General features: G+C 39.7%; 1 protein-coding gene across 6 annotated transcripts in view; it reads right to left on the bottom strand.

Annotated features, from left to right (window-relative positions):
- NYAP2 (neuronal tyrosine-phosphorylated phosphoinositide-3-kinase adaptor 2) overlaps positions 1-14636 on the bottom strand; it is a 124311-nt gene that overhangs the window by 29706 nt on the left and 79969 nt on the right. For all 6 annotated transcript variants that reach the window (XM_072344661.1, XM_072344666.1, XM_072344664.1 and 3 more), the window contains one exon: positions 3734-3946. In XM_072344661.1, coding sequence (XP_072200762.1) covers positions 3734-3946 — 213 coding nt within the window. The remainder of the gene's footprint in view (positions 1-3733; positions 3947-14636) is intronic.

Raw genomic sequence — 14636 nt, 5'->3', positions numbered from 1 at the left:
ACTCTGGCTGTCACTTACATTGGAGAAGCTTCTTATCCTGTCACAGTCTCTTCTTTGCACATGAAAAGAGAAATATTGCTTATTTGCTACAGCTGCCAAGAAGCACGTTTTGAATTAAACAAGGCGATGTGACAGGCTGAGAGTAATAACATGCAAAAAAAAGGAAAAAAAGAAGAAGAAGAAGAAGAAAACATGCATATTGGAAAAATAAATCCTGTTATCGTCATAGCGGCCTGGCTGCGTTGGTCTCCTAAAAAAGGAGAGTAAGCTGAAATATAACTTGAAATTATGAAACCTTAGAAGTGGAATAAACTAGATATTCTTTCACTTACAGAAAATATTCAGGGCTTCATCTGAGGGAGCTGCTCCGTGCTGAAATAGCACAGCAGCACGACAAACTGAGCGGTTCTCACAAAGGAAGCACCCATGCAACTCAGTGTTGCCAGGTACCAAGAGGCCAAAAGCTTAGCAGTACTCAAAAGCAAACAAGAAGAGAAAAAACACTTCTGCATTAGATGGGGTATGTTTTAAATTAGGATTTCTTCTGAACCATCATGTTTCAGGTCCATGTCAACAGCTGAGGCAATGAGGCAAGGAATAAACACTTGGACTCGCTGGGCTGACTACACAGTAGCGCACACCTCTAACATCACCTCTATTTGCCTTAGCTTGAAGAATCTTTGAGAACTTAGGAACCCTGATATTGCCTTAGAAGAACAATCAGAGTTTGGTGGGAGTACTGAGTCTTCTTTGAGTGAAGTAGCTCTATCCAGTATGAACTGATGCTGTGCCACTACTGCCTTCTTGTATCAATGAATGTGACTTGCACCTCAGGCTTTGCATGCATCTCTTAATTCCCTAACAGCTTGAACTTAACTATTCATTACTTCTGCAAATCCATCACAATACTAGCCATTAATTCCATTGAACAGCAGATATTTACTTTCTTCATGATCATCTGCAACGTTTTCAGCTTGAATACAAAATGGCTTGGCTGAGTGACAAGCTAACAGTGATTCAAAAACAGCACAGAATTGAATAACCTCTGAGATACAAGAGGCAGTGCAGTGCCTGTCTTCAGCAGAAGGTGGCAATGTAAAATGCTGCTTCATAGTTGCAGTTAGGAAAAAAAGAGGCAACATTCCAGAAAATACTCTTCAAAGCTCCTGGAGTGAAGTTATCACAACCTTCTGTTTCACAAATCTCATTTGGCTGTTTGCTAGAATTACAATGACTTTCTTAAAGGGCAGCATGCCCCAAAGCACTTACACTGCTTTCCCTAAGGAACAATAGGATGACAGGAAACAAAAATTTCCCTTTACAAACTGTGGGGCAGATGAGAGAACAATTAGTCATTAGGTTCAGAGATACCCTTCTGCTTTTGACAGGCTGTGCTCACTCAAACAGATTGATCAACATTTCAAGATCTTGTTTGGAGGTGGCTTACTTCCCCTCAGACCTTACCAGAAGGTGCAGACAGAGAATCCACAAAAAATCAGGTACTTACTTAACTCTCTCCTGTTCCTGAGCTGAGTGGCCTATTGAACACGCATGAAAAGTCAGATCGTTTCTGTTTTACCACGGAGCAATTCAACCTCATTTCCTTTATTTCAGCAGTGCCTAGTAAGTGCCTGAACCAGTGCAAACTAGGAGGCAGGCAGGACACTGTGGTACTGTGGTCTTTAAAGGACAACCTGTTTTTCTTGTATCTATGCTGTTGGAACAAGAACTATACTATGATGACTATACTGGGGATCGCCCTGATTTTATTTGATCTTGTGGTGAATCTAAGTTCCAAATTCCTAGCATAGCTGAAACCAGGACACACAGAATCACTTTCTCATTGATTCCAGAAAGCATTTGTATCCATACAGATGTACTGTGTATCTTTTCTTGCATTCTGTTACACGTCTAATTTAATTGCAAGGAAAGAACTATCATAGTTCATGTATAAGTTCATTGATGAGAACTGCATAGAGCATTTTGAATGCAGTGCCCCGCCGATTAAAGGTAAACCATGTTGCTCAGGCAACAGCTAGAGATACAGGGGAAAAATATTCATGGCAGATGAGAGACGATACTCATCAAATGAAATGTCATAAAAACTGTGGGGAAGGGAAGATCGTGATCAGCTCATTTTTTTTCAAAAAGGAGTCAAAATTCAGCCAAGGAATATTTTTATAATATTTCTTACCACAAGGCTTTGAAAGCCTTAGTTGTGCAGGAGAAAGTCACAGTAAACTGTATCAAGGCATGATTCAACAACTATTACAGTTTGCAGATGCCAAATCAAGATCGAGGCCAAAATGTTTTGTCTGCTTTTGGAGATCAACCAAATCTTTAAAATAAAACTTATGTTGAAAGGCTGAGCAGAAGCGCTGTATTTTGCTAAGAACTTGCACTTTAATTTTCATTTCCCTTCTGTTCCACTCTGTACTGTCCTCCAGCAGAACAGAAAAGACTGCTACACACCTTTATTTTAGTTATGAGATGTCCTGATACTGGTACCTGTAAACCCAGTCTTTTACCTGTTTCAGCACCGATGATCCTATAATACACTGGGAAAGGAATTCTGAAGAAAAAATATGAGCTAAGCTGGAAAACTTCTAGCTACCAGAATGCTTTATGAGAACAGACGAGTAAACAAGAGAAAATAACCTGTGCTGGAGTCATGAGAGTTACAGAAAAGATCTTTTTGCTCCCGCAGGCAGGACTGTTTGGGGGGCATACTGCAGCAAGAAAAGCTGGACCACACTGCTGCTGCAAATGCTACTTCACATCAGTAAAAGCTGCTCAAGTTACCTACTGAGTTTCTGGTGTAATTTCCAGCAAGGAAGGGAAAATGTAAGTTCTATTATCTCACAGGGAAGCAATGCCCTCGTTGAGGGCTGGGTACCTCTTCTATCAGCAATGTAAAGACTGATGTCTGCCACTGAAAGCCCAGCAGACCACTCCTGAAGGAACAATTTATTGTAGCTCCTTCATGGCCTTATTTTTACTGAAGCCACAAAGCTTTGGTAGGACATATGACAAGTGTTTCTAAAGTGGGTATTTTTCACAGCCCAAGCAATAAGCAATACAGTTATTATTCTAACTGTCAAATCTCAAAAAGTGATATCCAAGAGCTATTTAGATCTACATTCATTTAGCAGTTGTGTTTGTCTTAGTCAATTTATAGAACAGGATGCACTATTTTCCACAGCTTAAGGCAATTCACTGTTTTATAAATATGAAATATGATTGATCAAATGGATAGATATGAATTTGAGACTTCGGAAATCCAATGTCACTTTTCTAGACATTTATGAACAGGCATAAAGAAACGGCTGCCATGTCCACTCACTTAGCATATCAAGACAGCCATGTTTCCGTAAGGTATGTTTTCGTTACTGCAAGTAGCATCTCAATTTATGAACTCTCTCAGTTGTCACCTGGGGAGTGAGAAGGATTTTTGCCACAGAAGCCCTCTTCAATGTCAAACAGATATTTTTTTACTTCTTTTAAAACAGATGAATGGCAAACATACTTGTTTATATTTCCTGCCACCGTGCCCAGCCTGTTCCAGTAGAGTGCACAAGCAGGCAGTGCAGTACTTATTACTGTAGCAGCTAATGGGCATATTCTGGAAGACATTTGGAAATCTGTAGAATCCAGATGCTTACTTACCTCTCTAGAGATCCCTCAGCTCATAATGAGATTCATGAGACCTTCCCTGCTTCGCTGTTTGACATACCTGAGCTGTTGCTTCCAGCCAACATGGTTGGACTGACAGAGGATCTCCCCAGCCTGCTGGAGACCATGGGTGGGCCCGGCGTTCCATCCCATTCCTGAGCTTTCCCTGGCTCCCTGGAAGAAGCTGTCCCATGATGGCCTCCCCTCTCTTTGTTTTCCAGCTTTGGTAATGGTTCAGTGCTGTGACTTCTGATCTTCAGTTCGTCTAGCGGTTCTACAAGAATACACACACACCCATTTCATTACAGAGTTCCTGTTAATTTCCCATACTATATAGCAATCCTTTGTTCAACATTACAATTACAATTAACCAACTATAAATCTTTTAGGGGCAGTTTATATCACTATTTTTACCATTTAGGCAAAAAATCTATAGTTTCTGTTGGTTTCAACACACTTTTTAATTAAAACAATACACAGTGTAGGAGTTGAGTAAGATGTGGCTTTCCTCTTAGTACTTCAGATACCAGGAAAATATTTCTGAAAGTGATATCTTATCAAACCATGATTTTATTAACAGTTTGGGGACAATAATTCAGTTCTTCTCAGACATCATTTCTTAGGGAACAAGTTCTTCTCCATGCACTTTCTAAGGAAGTTGTCTCCTAAGGCAATATTGCAAAAGCAACATATCTGTACTCCTCCATAAGCACTAGTACAAAGCACACAATCCACAAAACTGCCCAGTGCTAATATTTCAGGTGTGCTCAACACTGTAACCTAGGGAATAAATTTCACTTGGTTGAAAAACCCTTGAAGTCATAAAACAACTTTCTGCTTGAAACACTGTGAGTCAATATAAGGAGAAGAAATTCAAAAAACAATGGGATGCTTTCTCAAGTGAAGCAGTGCTGTCTGCTTTCTTCATGGCTGGTGGTTCTCTGTTTCTTTCTTGAGACCCTTATTTCTTTTCTTGCAGGTTGAGTGATGCAATGGAGAAACAATTAATTCCTGATCACTTCCATCTGTAGCAGTGAAAAATTCACACAAAAAACTACATACAGAAGAAACATTAGATCACTAAGTCATAACAGCTAAATATTGTGTTAGTTATTGGAAGTGCTTAACTGTTTAATTCCTTAAACATTAGTATGAGTTGCGGGTTTTATATTTCATATTTAAACCCAAAGACATTGTTACATGATACACTCAATTCTAGTCATTCAGATTTATAAATCTAACCTATGATGTATCTTCATATCAGCATGTATCCACAGTCTTGGAATTTACCATTGATACAGACAGGAAATATTCTCTTGAGTCTCATCTCAAAATCTTTTTGGGGCTACAGAAGGCATTCCAAGACTGGGGAAAGCCAAGTGGAGGGAAAATGCCAGAGCCATTCACAAGCAAGAGGTGACAGCAGCCTCCAGGGGATGCAGGCATCTCCAGAACTGGACTGGGTGTGCAGCACTGCCAGAGATGCAGTAGCAAAGCTTGCCTCAGTAACTCCTTCCTCTCCTGATCAATCCCCTGGCCAGAAGAAGCTGAGATTATCCAACAGGAACTGTCACTCAGATGGTACAGCCCCAGAAAAACAAGCCATGTTCCTCCCTACACTATTTACCCTTGCTACAGGAAACAGTGGTAGAGGCAATATTTGCTATCTATAGGGGATGACAGAGACCTCATCTATGAACAAGAGCAACAAAATCTCCTTTACTGACATTGACTTTTTTGTCATTCCAGTCTGAGGATGAACTTGTTGATGAGCAACAACAGTTATTCTGGAGTTTCCTCAAGGAAATACTGGAAGAAAAAGATCTAACTCTTTACAGTGCGATAGGTAATTGTAAATACATTTAATTAGTTACTTACAGTTAGAACTGAAAATTTGTGACATCACAACCTTCAAGATGTTTTTTTTTTAATTACTCACAGCAGTAACATTCCATCAGAAAACTGAAAAATGATCCCAGCTTAGCAAGTCCCATAAGCAGCACTCAGTGACATCTTATGTGAAAAAGACCTTCAAAAATCAAACCACGTCCTTGAACTTTTAGGTCACTTACCTCCTTTAATGTATGCAAACAGACAACAGAATGAAAATCCAAACTGTTTGTTTTTCCTGTTTGGTAACCCCAGCAGGGCACGAGGCTGAATAACAGTCTGTACCAATATAACATGACATCTGCCTTTCAGGGACCTTCCTATGAGCTGTAACACAGCTCTGTGACAGCATAGAGGGACTTGCTAACGCAAAGAGTTTTGCAAAGAAATGCTCGACCCAAATTATAACCAGACTTGAACTGTTCCAGTTACCAACAAAAAGCCTCTCATATTGTTACCGAATCTTTATCTACCAAAAATACATATCTACCATGCATTTCCGATTTTTTCCTTTTTATCAACACAATGCTCTTTTCTTAGCTACTGTGCATGTGGGAAAAGGAAACATCAGAACAAAATTTCAGTATATTCTAGAACTGCACACAGCCATCTCCACACCAATACAGGACTCCATCAAACCTGCAACTCCTACCATCCAGCAAAACTAAAAGAAAGCCAAAATAATAGAAAAAGCTTTAAAAAATATTGAATCTGGCCTTGAACATGCCCATTAGCTCAGCGCATCATACAACTGAATTAGTTTACTACGTCACCCAGCCGCTACTGAGAACGCTGTGATTACCTCAGTGAAAACCTTCCCTGTGCGCCTCCATTGACACTACTTGAGCACCAGCCCTTGAAATCTCATGTGCTCCTGCAGTCAGCCCTTAGCTACAATGGAAACACTCAGGTTGAGTGTGGAGCTAAGGATATGTCCACTTCAGCTTACTCAACAAGAGAAGCATTTGTACTTGGTGCTTGATAAAAATAATTTGTGCGTGCTTTGCTTTATTATCAGCTGAATCAAAGTACAGCAGTACTCTGCAAACAGCTGGAAAGTATGGGAGTATTCAGGATAAATAAAGAGTTGGCTTATAGTCTGTTTCTTTATAAGGTGCAGAAAACCAGTCTTCAGCTGGCTGTCTAGACTTTGTAGATTTAAATTCTTTCTGGGGGATTTTCAGTTCTCAGTTTATCTGAAAAGTAATATATTCCAAAAATGAAAAGAAGATTTAATCAGATTATAATGTCAAGCAACCCGACACAGAGCCTGAATCATTATTATTTGGTGATCATTATCAATAACGCTGATACGCCTGTCAGTGTCTTATACAGTTTTCTATAATATTACTTTCCTGCTCACTTCAGAATATATTACATTTTTTTCCAAAGCTATAATATTTCCCTTTTACTCAAATCATTTGTGGGTGATTTGACAAGAATTTCAGGTTCCTTAATAGCTGTCAATGGGAATCATACTTCAAATTCAATAAAAAATCACAGTGCTAGTTCTCGCTTGATTAAGAGAGTATTCCACTTCTGCCATGTCTGTGGCAGCTCCAGGAATGCTCCTCTCCAGGTCATGGAGCAACACTGGGACATTTGGAGACTCTAACAGTCACTTGGCTGCTTGAATGTTTCCATGCTGTTGACTGCTCTGCACTGCAGATGTAGGCTTACCCAGCAAGCTCAGTGGCACAGATGACTGTCTCTCATAACAACATGTTCATTACTTTGTACTTTCACTCGTGCTGGCAGGCGCAAGGCATTGGCAGAAAGCAGAATATGGATGTAGCTCCTGGCTGTTGTTACCTATGGGTGGTGACCTTATCACAGACTGAAATCAAACTCGAACATTTTCAATGGAGCAACCCTCTAAAATAACTACAGAAAGATCTGAAAGGCCACTTTATTCGCATTGATTCCTTACTAAAAACATGAACTCTAACCAGTCACACGGAAGCTTGTGTTCTCCCAGAAGATAACAGTAACTGCCACACGACATTTCTTTATTTTTTATTCAAAATGTGCAGCAACACAGATGTGGAAAGTTACTTCATGCTGCTAAAAGCCTTAATTTGGAGTTAGGAGATACTGAAGCTTGGTGTTACACTGGGAATTCAGTGTGTCATATGATGGCCACAGGCAAATCTTTTTACAGTCAAGTGCTGTATTTTGAAAGCTGAAATTATTATGGAAAGCATCTTTATTGTTCAATAATTCGTAAGCTGAAATAGTACATAAAAATGTAAATTCCAAGAAATAATTCACCGTTTTAAATATTTATGGATACAGTTGGCTGAACTGCCATAAAGGCGCTCAAATGTTTCAAGCACTTCCAGGTGTCACCGCATTTCAATATTCAAAGACATGCATTTTCCTTATTTATTTCACCTAAGTCTCAGGCTTTTCAACTTCAAGAATAAGATGGTGGCTAACGTTATGTATGAGAACATGTTTTATTTATTATTGATGTGCACCATTTCCCCTTTATGAAGGATCCCCTAATAGCTGCACACCTGGCAATGCTGGTTTGTGAGCTGCGGGGTTGGAAGTCTCATAAATGATAAAGAAAGGGAGAAACAATCTGGGTTAATCAGCTGTAACTTAGACCAAAACAAACTGAAAAGCACAGCTAAGGAAAACATCTTACCTGAGAAGCAATCATTCAAATGAATACGTTCTCTATGGCCAGTCTGCCACTAAGCTCTTAAGCACAAATTAATTGTGAGTCCTGATGGCCACTAAGCACAATGCTGGGTAATAAACAGCAGAACCTGTCTGGGGCTTTTGGAGGGGAAGGAAGGAGAGCAATTGTCTTAAGAAACTTTAAATGAGGGTTGCTTTCTGCCATCTTTGTCAGTTGAGATGAAATATATAAGCTATTCATCCATGCATTATTCATTTACTCCTTTTCTGTGTGTTTGTTATAAACCTAAATAAATAATACATCATTCTTGGCAGAACTCATATAGCTTAGGAAGTAAATGGTACTGCTCACAAGATCTACAATTCAGTGCATGCAAAGCAAGGACAATCACTTGGGATGGCTGTAGATGCAGGGATCAAGAAGTACAGATCATCTCCAGCCCATCCCGCCTCACACCCCACAGGGTGACAGCCTGGCTGGGGAGCATCACCAAGGGCATGCTTGGCCACTGAAAGGATGGAGACAGGGGATTAGGCTGTAACCTGCACATGAGGAGTGGAGCCACCTCAGAAACATCCCCTTTTCCTGTTGCATCCCCCAACTCCACGGCACAGGGAAAAAGCCACCATGGCTCCAGCAGACCCTATGTAGCACAGCCAGCGTGACAGCAGCACCTGCCCATTCACTGTGGACATGTGTTGAGTAGTGCTAAGGCCTTGAGGAAATCCCAGTGTTGCAGTTTCTTCCTCCCACACATCAGGAATTTCTTTTTATCTGTGTTACACATTTAAAAGTAGGTTCTGTCTTATAATGGCTGTCTTGATGTGTGGTTGTCTGATTGGTACAGCTGTAAATCTATCACAACCTCTGGCAAAGAAAACAAGCAGGCCTATTAAAACCATACACAAGGAACATGGGTAATGCTCAGTGCATAAGCCATTTTTTTTCTTCCAAAAAACAGGCGTATATTATACTGTCAATGAAAGACATTTCCTCATCTTTATTAACTACAGTGGTTTGTCTATTCTGACTTCATCTGCTTGCTAATTAGGCAGAAGTTTGCTTTGCATATCAATTTTTAATACCCCTTTTTACAGTTAAGTGAGAGTTGCAGCAGCCAGCTTGTTCAATTAAAAGCAGCTCTGACCTAGTTCCATGCAAAATCAATAGAAAGCCTGAAAGAGTCTCACAAACCATCTAACATTTAAGGAGACATGGCTGAAATGCGTCCCAGAGCTCACCGAGCACGCGCTTCTGTGAGAAGCGTGGCTTTTGTTTTCACACAGTGAAATACATATGAGAGCACATCTGCCTGGCACAGACCTGCAGAGATCAGTCCTGTCTGCTGCAGGCCTCAAAGTGGGGGAGGGAGGAACTGCTGAGGAAATTTGGCTGATATTCCATGGTTATCCCAGGGCTGTTAAGTGGGCAGTCCTCATTAGAACCAGAAGAAAAGAAGAGACAAAAAGCCTGTACTGCAAATAACTGCAGACTGAGAAAAGAAGGAATAGATTTATGAGAAGAACAGTTCTGGAGAACAGCTAGGGGGGAGCAAGTAATTATAGTGTCATTAGGGTTGGAAAAGACCACTAAGATCATGTAGTCCAACCATCAGCCCAGCCCCACCGTGCCCACTGAGCCGCATCCCTCAGCGCCACATCTCTGTGCTTCTTGAACACCTCCATGTGTTGTGACCCCCCACCTCCCTGGGCAGCTGTGCCAGTGCCTCACCACTCTTTCTGAGAAGTTATTCCTGATATCCACCCTGAATCTCCCCCAGTGCAACTTGAGGCCATTCGCTCTTGACCTAATGTTTGATGGAAACTAAAATTACTAGGATCTAGTTTTTTTAAAAAAAGAACTTAAAGTTTCAGTAAGTGGCATTATCTGCCACTTAAAAGATGAAGTTTTAGAAATTCCCTACTTTAAGACATATATTTAGTACTGATGTCATACAGTAAGAGGAGAAATCTGTGATTTAGTCAATTATCCTTGTGACTGAATAAAACATAGGAAAACATGTTTTTAATCTTACATAAGGAGAGTAATTTAAGCAAGTTTTATTTTGCCACACATTACAGAAGTGATGACAATATAATACCTCCTGTTTCTAATGGGGTTATCACTATGGTTTGTTCTGACCCTGCCCTGACTCAGCTCACATCACACCCTTTTATGTATGCTCCTTTAACTAAGAAGGCAATATCTGGAGTATACACATTGTTTTACAACAGAATTACCAAGACAATTAAAAATCAACGTCCTGGGATTCTCATCATTAAATCAAGCAGCATTCTCTGAAAATATATTATTTCAGCACTCAATTAATAGATTTACTATTTACCTCAAAGCAGTCACAATTACATAATTAAGCAGAAGTTATTCTCTGATGTTCACTGAGTATGTGTTCTTTTATGCAGCTATCACAGCTGGCTATGTTATGAACTGGTAGCTTACGCTCAGGAGAACCCCAACACGAACCTGTTCCCCAAAGCTTTCTTGGGCTAAAACCTAACACAAGCACATCTTGTGATCCCCACTGTACAAAAAGATGGTAAGACCAAACAGGCAGTTAAACTGTGAACATGAATGACATTTACTATACAAACTGCCCAACTTTTATTAGCCCTCAATTTGAAAAGAAGATGGACTTAACTTTTACTTAGTGATTTCCTTTCCAACCCTGTTCAACTCACTGCATGCTCATTCCATTATTCAGGTTCTTAGATCTATAGCCTTCGTGTTTTGGAAAGGAACCAATGGTTCAATGGTTGTTGCACGTGTCCTAGCACAGTATGACAAGAAATCAGAAGACAAGGGTCAGCCAAAGAAGCTAAAATATGCAGACACTTTAAGAAAAATGTTTTTGAAAGAAGTTCATGACCTTAAGTTTCAAAGCTTCACTCCAAAAGTATCAATCTTTAGTAGAAGTGCTGACTCTGTCAAAGATGTCAACACTTTTTTGTTCAAGTTTTCTGCTGAAAAACAACCTCCAAACTGTACCAGTAGTTCAAATACAGAGTTTTCTGCTTTGCTTGTCTGCTTTAATTCCTTCTAGAGCATAGCTCTTCATCCACATTCAGTAGGAAATGAAAACTGTACAATGAAACTTCCATGCCATTCTGTCTTTGCATGCCTTTTAACAGTTAATCATTGTAGACTCTCCTCCCTTTGTAATTACAGGTTTCATTTCGTGATATGGTTTTTTTCTTGCTAGCTAAGCTACTGTTAAGCCATGGCAGCACAGACTTCAGATCCCAAGGAAATAAGTAGAATCACAGATGGCCTTACACAGCCCCAGCTGATGCCAGTTCTTGCAAGACATTACTATTATTACTTCAGCAATTGCACAGCGAGTGTGTCTGTATGTTACAACACATATAAATAAGAATAAACTACTCAAACACTGTCCAAGCAGGAAAACGGCTGTAGGTTTCCTGGAGGAAGATCTACAGCCATTTTACTGCCTGGGCAATGTACCTGAGTTATGAATTTAAGTCACACATAAAAATGAAGATATTTCCATCTCCAAAAATTACAAATACTGTTTATCTTTTTCACACGAATAGTTACAAGAACAATACTTCTCCTTACTCATTCTTAAATGCCAGATAAAGTGCTAATTGCACATTACTGCTTTAATAAAAAAAAAAATTACCAGGGATGGATCATTCTGTTCAGAGAAATAAAAGTAACCTGAACCTTCACATGAAATGGAATGTAAATGAATCTATCTTTTTTTATGAGCCTTATCATTTTGACAATTATTTCATCAATGTTTCTCTACTTCTAACTTTACCTACACATAGTCTTTATACGCTCCTACAGTTTAAGGGTTCAATATTTGATCCAAAGTTACACGTAAACCCAAAGAAAGCAATTTCCAACTCTGATTTCTCTTCTTATTGACAGACCAGAGAAAATTAAAGATAGTAACACCTTTTCTCAGTACACCGTAAAAAATTTAAACACGCTACTAAGAGGAGATAATACACTGACATAAGATGTGTAGCACAAGCAGTCCAAATGCTATTCTTTCTTAGCCTTTGCATTATTCACTGCTACATTCTGGATTTACAAATGCTCTGATTTGCAGAGTGGATTTGCAAGGAACAACAGCCTAATACAAGGACAGGATCTCTCTTGCCACAACGTATAATGGGATCCCCTGAAGTACTTCTCATCTCATACTTCAAGGTTTTTAGAACTTTGTTCACTCTGCCAGGAATCGAATCGGACAGACGTGCCAGAAATTCTGTGTTTTAAAAAATGGACATAAAAGCCATTTAGCCAAAGAAACTGTCAGTCTTTGTTACACAGATCAGCATGGTAAAAACACTCTAAGATTAAACACCAAGAAAAGCAGTCAGAGGTACTAGAGGATTTTAGAACTGAGGGAAGAAACCTTGTTCTTTCCTTTATTTAACCCCAAGTTCCCAACATCTCTTAAAATTATATAGTTTCTAGAGCAAGAACTGTTTCACTGTAAGTGATAAAGCATTTAATTAAATTCCCACTATTATAAAGGCAATGGTGGCAGCTTAAGAGACCTTGAAACCAGGCTTCTGATCACAAGCTAGTGTGCAAAGAATTTTCTTATGATCTCAAGCAGCTGCCCTGGCTGTGATGTAGGTACTCCAATATCTGGGGCAGGAGGGGAAGCAGACATTTGTTAGTCTGCTCTTTTGAAACTTGCACAGTGCTTTACTTTCCTAAAGTTAGCAGTTCTCAGGTTGGTGGTGGTGGGTTTGTCTGGAGGACTTAGGCCATTTTACTAAACAAAACTGTGATCTCATTCCTTGTCAGTTAGTACTGACGCTCTGTACACATCTACCTGCGGAAAATGTCAAATGTGGTTAAAAATGCTTTTTGAACATTGTGCTTCTTAAAAGAACAAGTATAAGAAATGCAGTCTTTCCTACTGAAGGTCTCTAGTTTTACTTTTAGAACTGAACAATTAAAATTTAATTGAATTCTAGATTAAAAAAAAAATCTGATTCTTAAATTAGGGGGGAAAATTATTAATTTAAGATAACAGCAATTGTTTATAAAAACAAATACTACAAGATGCAGCAGATGCCTTGAAAAGGGAGCTCTGTATTGCCAGCTGGATGGTCCCACCTGAACACCTTTGCTACATCCAGAGGGCACAGCCAACATCAAAAGAGGTGCTAAGTCACCAGCTGCTTGTCTTCACACTCTCATAAACTCACTTTCTTCCCTTTGGAAAGCTAACATGCACAGAAACCTTTTTCACATGTCCAAACTGCAGTTCCCACTAAAACCTGCTAACTCTCCAATTGTTGCAGCACATGATATGATTCTGGTAAGGCACTCTATGGAAGCTGAGTGCCAAATGCTTCCTCTAGCGTGACAGTCCATATTATCTTAAAATAAATTATCTTCAATTCACATCAATTTAAAGATACTCATACACTTCTGCAGCACTTTCATAGGGTATAGTTTCAACATGTTTCTGTTCAGTATAACCATTCACTGCTTTAGCAGACAGAAATGAAACATGGCTACGTACCAAACTCAGAAGCCCCAGGCAGGAGGTTGCTGATGAGCACGTGGAGTGAGGACAGCCACCTGCCCACGGGCTCTGGGCATGTCCTCTTCAACATCCAGCACTGCCCTCTTGGAGAGCTGCAATGCTGTGGTGCTGGGCTGGCACTTCAACACAGCTATGTCAACACCCAAATACAGGCTACGCAAATAAAACTGCATCATTCCTTCACACTGAAGTAATTACATTTCTGCCGTCTCTTTTCCCATAGTTCCATCAGAAAAGGGGTACCCAAATACCCCACATGGATACTGCCTTTCCTAAATGTGCTGTGAAAAAAAAAACTTCAACAAATTCTATTTTCCAGTTTCACTGAAGGTAATATCTGCTTATGGAAAACACTGCCAGACTGAACATCTTTTACCACTATTACTGAGATGAGCACCCATAAATGGGTCCTAAATTGTGTACTCCCACTGGAAACAAAACACCAATAAATTCTCCGATTCACCATTCTGCTGTATGACTACCCCATTTTGAATACAAGCTGTTCTAGTCACAAAGGACTAATCTATTTTCTTGAAGTCAGAGACACAGATGGTGTAAAGTGGAGTAGCTCTTCTGATTTCAAACATGGAGAAGTGATTTATAACTGCTGAAAATTTGACCAAAAGGTCAAGATATCTCTGTGGCTTAAAAAGCTCTGCTAGGGAAAAAGAAAAGAAAAAAATCAATGGCACTCAAAACTCAGAATCTATTATCGTTATCCACGTCCTTAAGTGCAGCACGCGTTGCTTTGCTTATTGGTGACACAGAAAGTAGGTGCCTGTGATCAAATTAAAAGGACCTTTTTCCTTTGTTTTTAACAACTTTTGGACAACCCACATTGTCTGGTATGTTAAGAAAAACTGGCTT

The sequence above is a fragment of the Excalfactoria chinensis genome, chromosome 9, assembly GCF_039878825.1.
Source record: "Excalfactoria chinensis isolate bCotChi1 chromosome 9, bCotChi1.hap2, whole genome shotgun sequence".
NCBI lineage: Eukaryota > Metazoa > Chordata > Aves > Galliformes > Phasianidae > Excalfactoria > Excalfactoria chinensis.
This window is presented reverse-complemented; position numbering and strand designations above follow the sequence as displayed.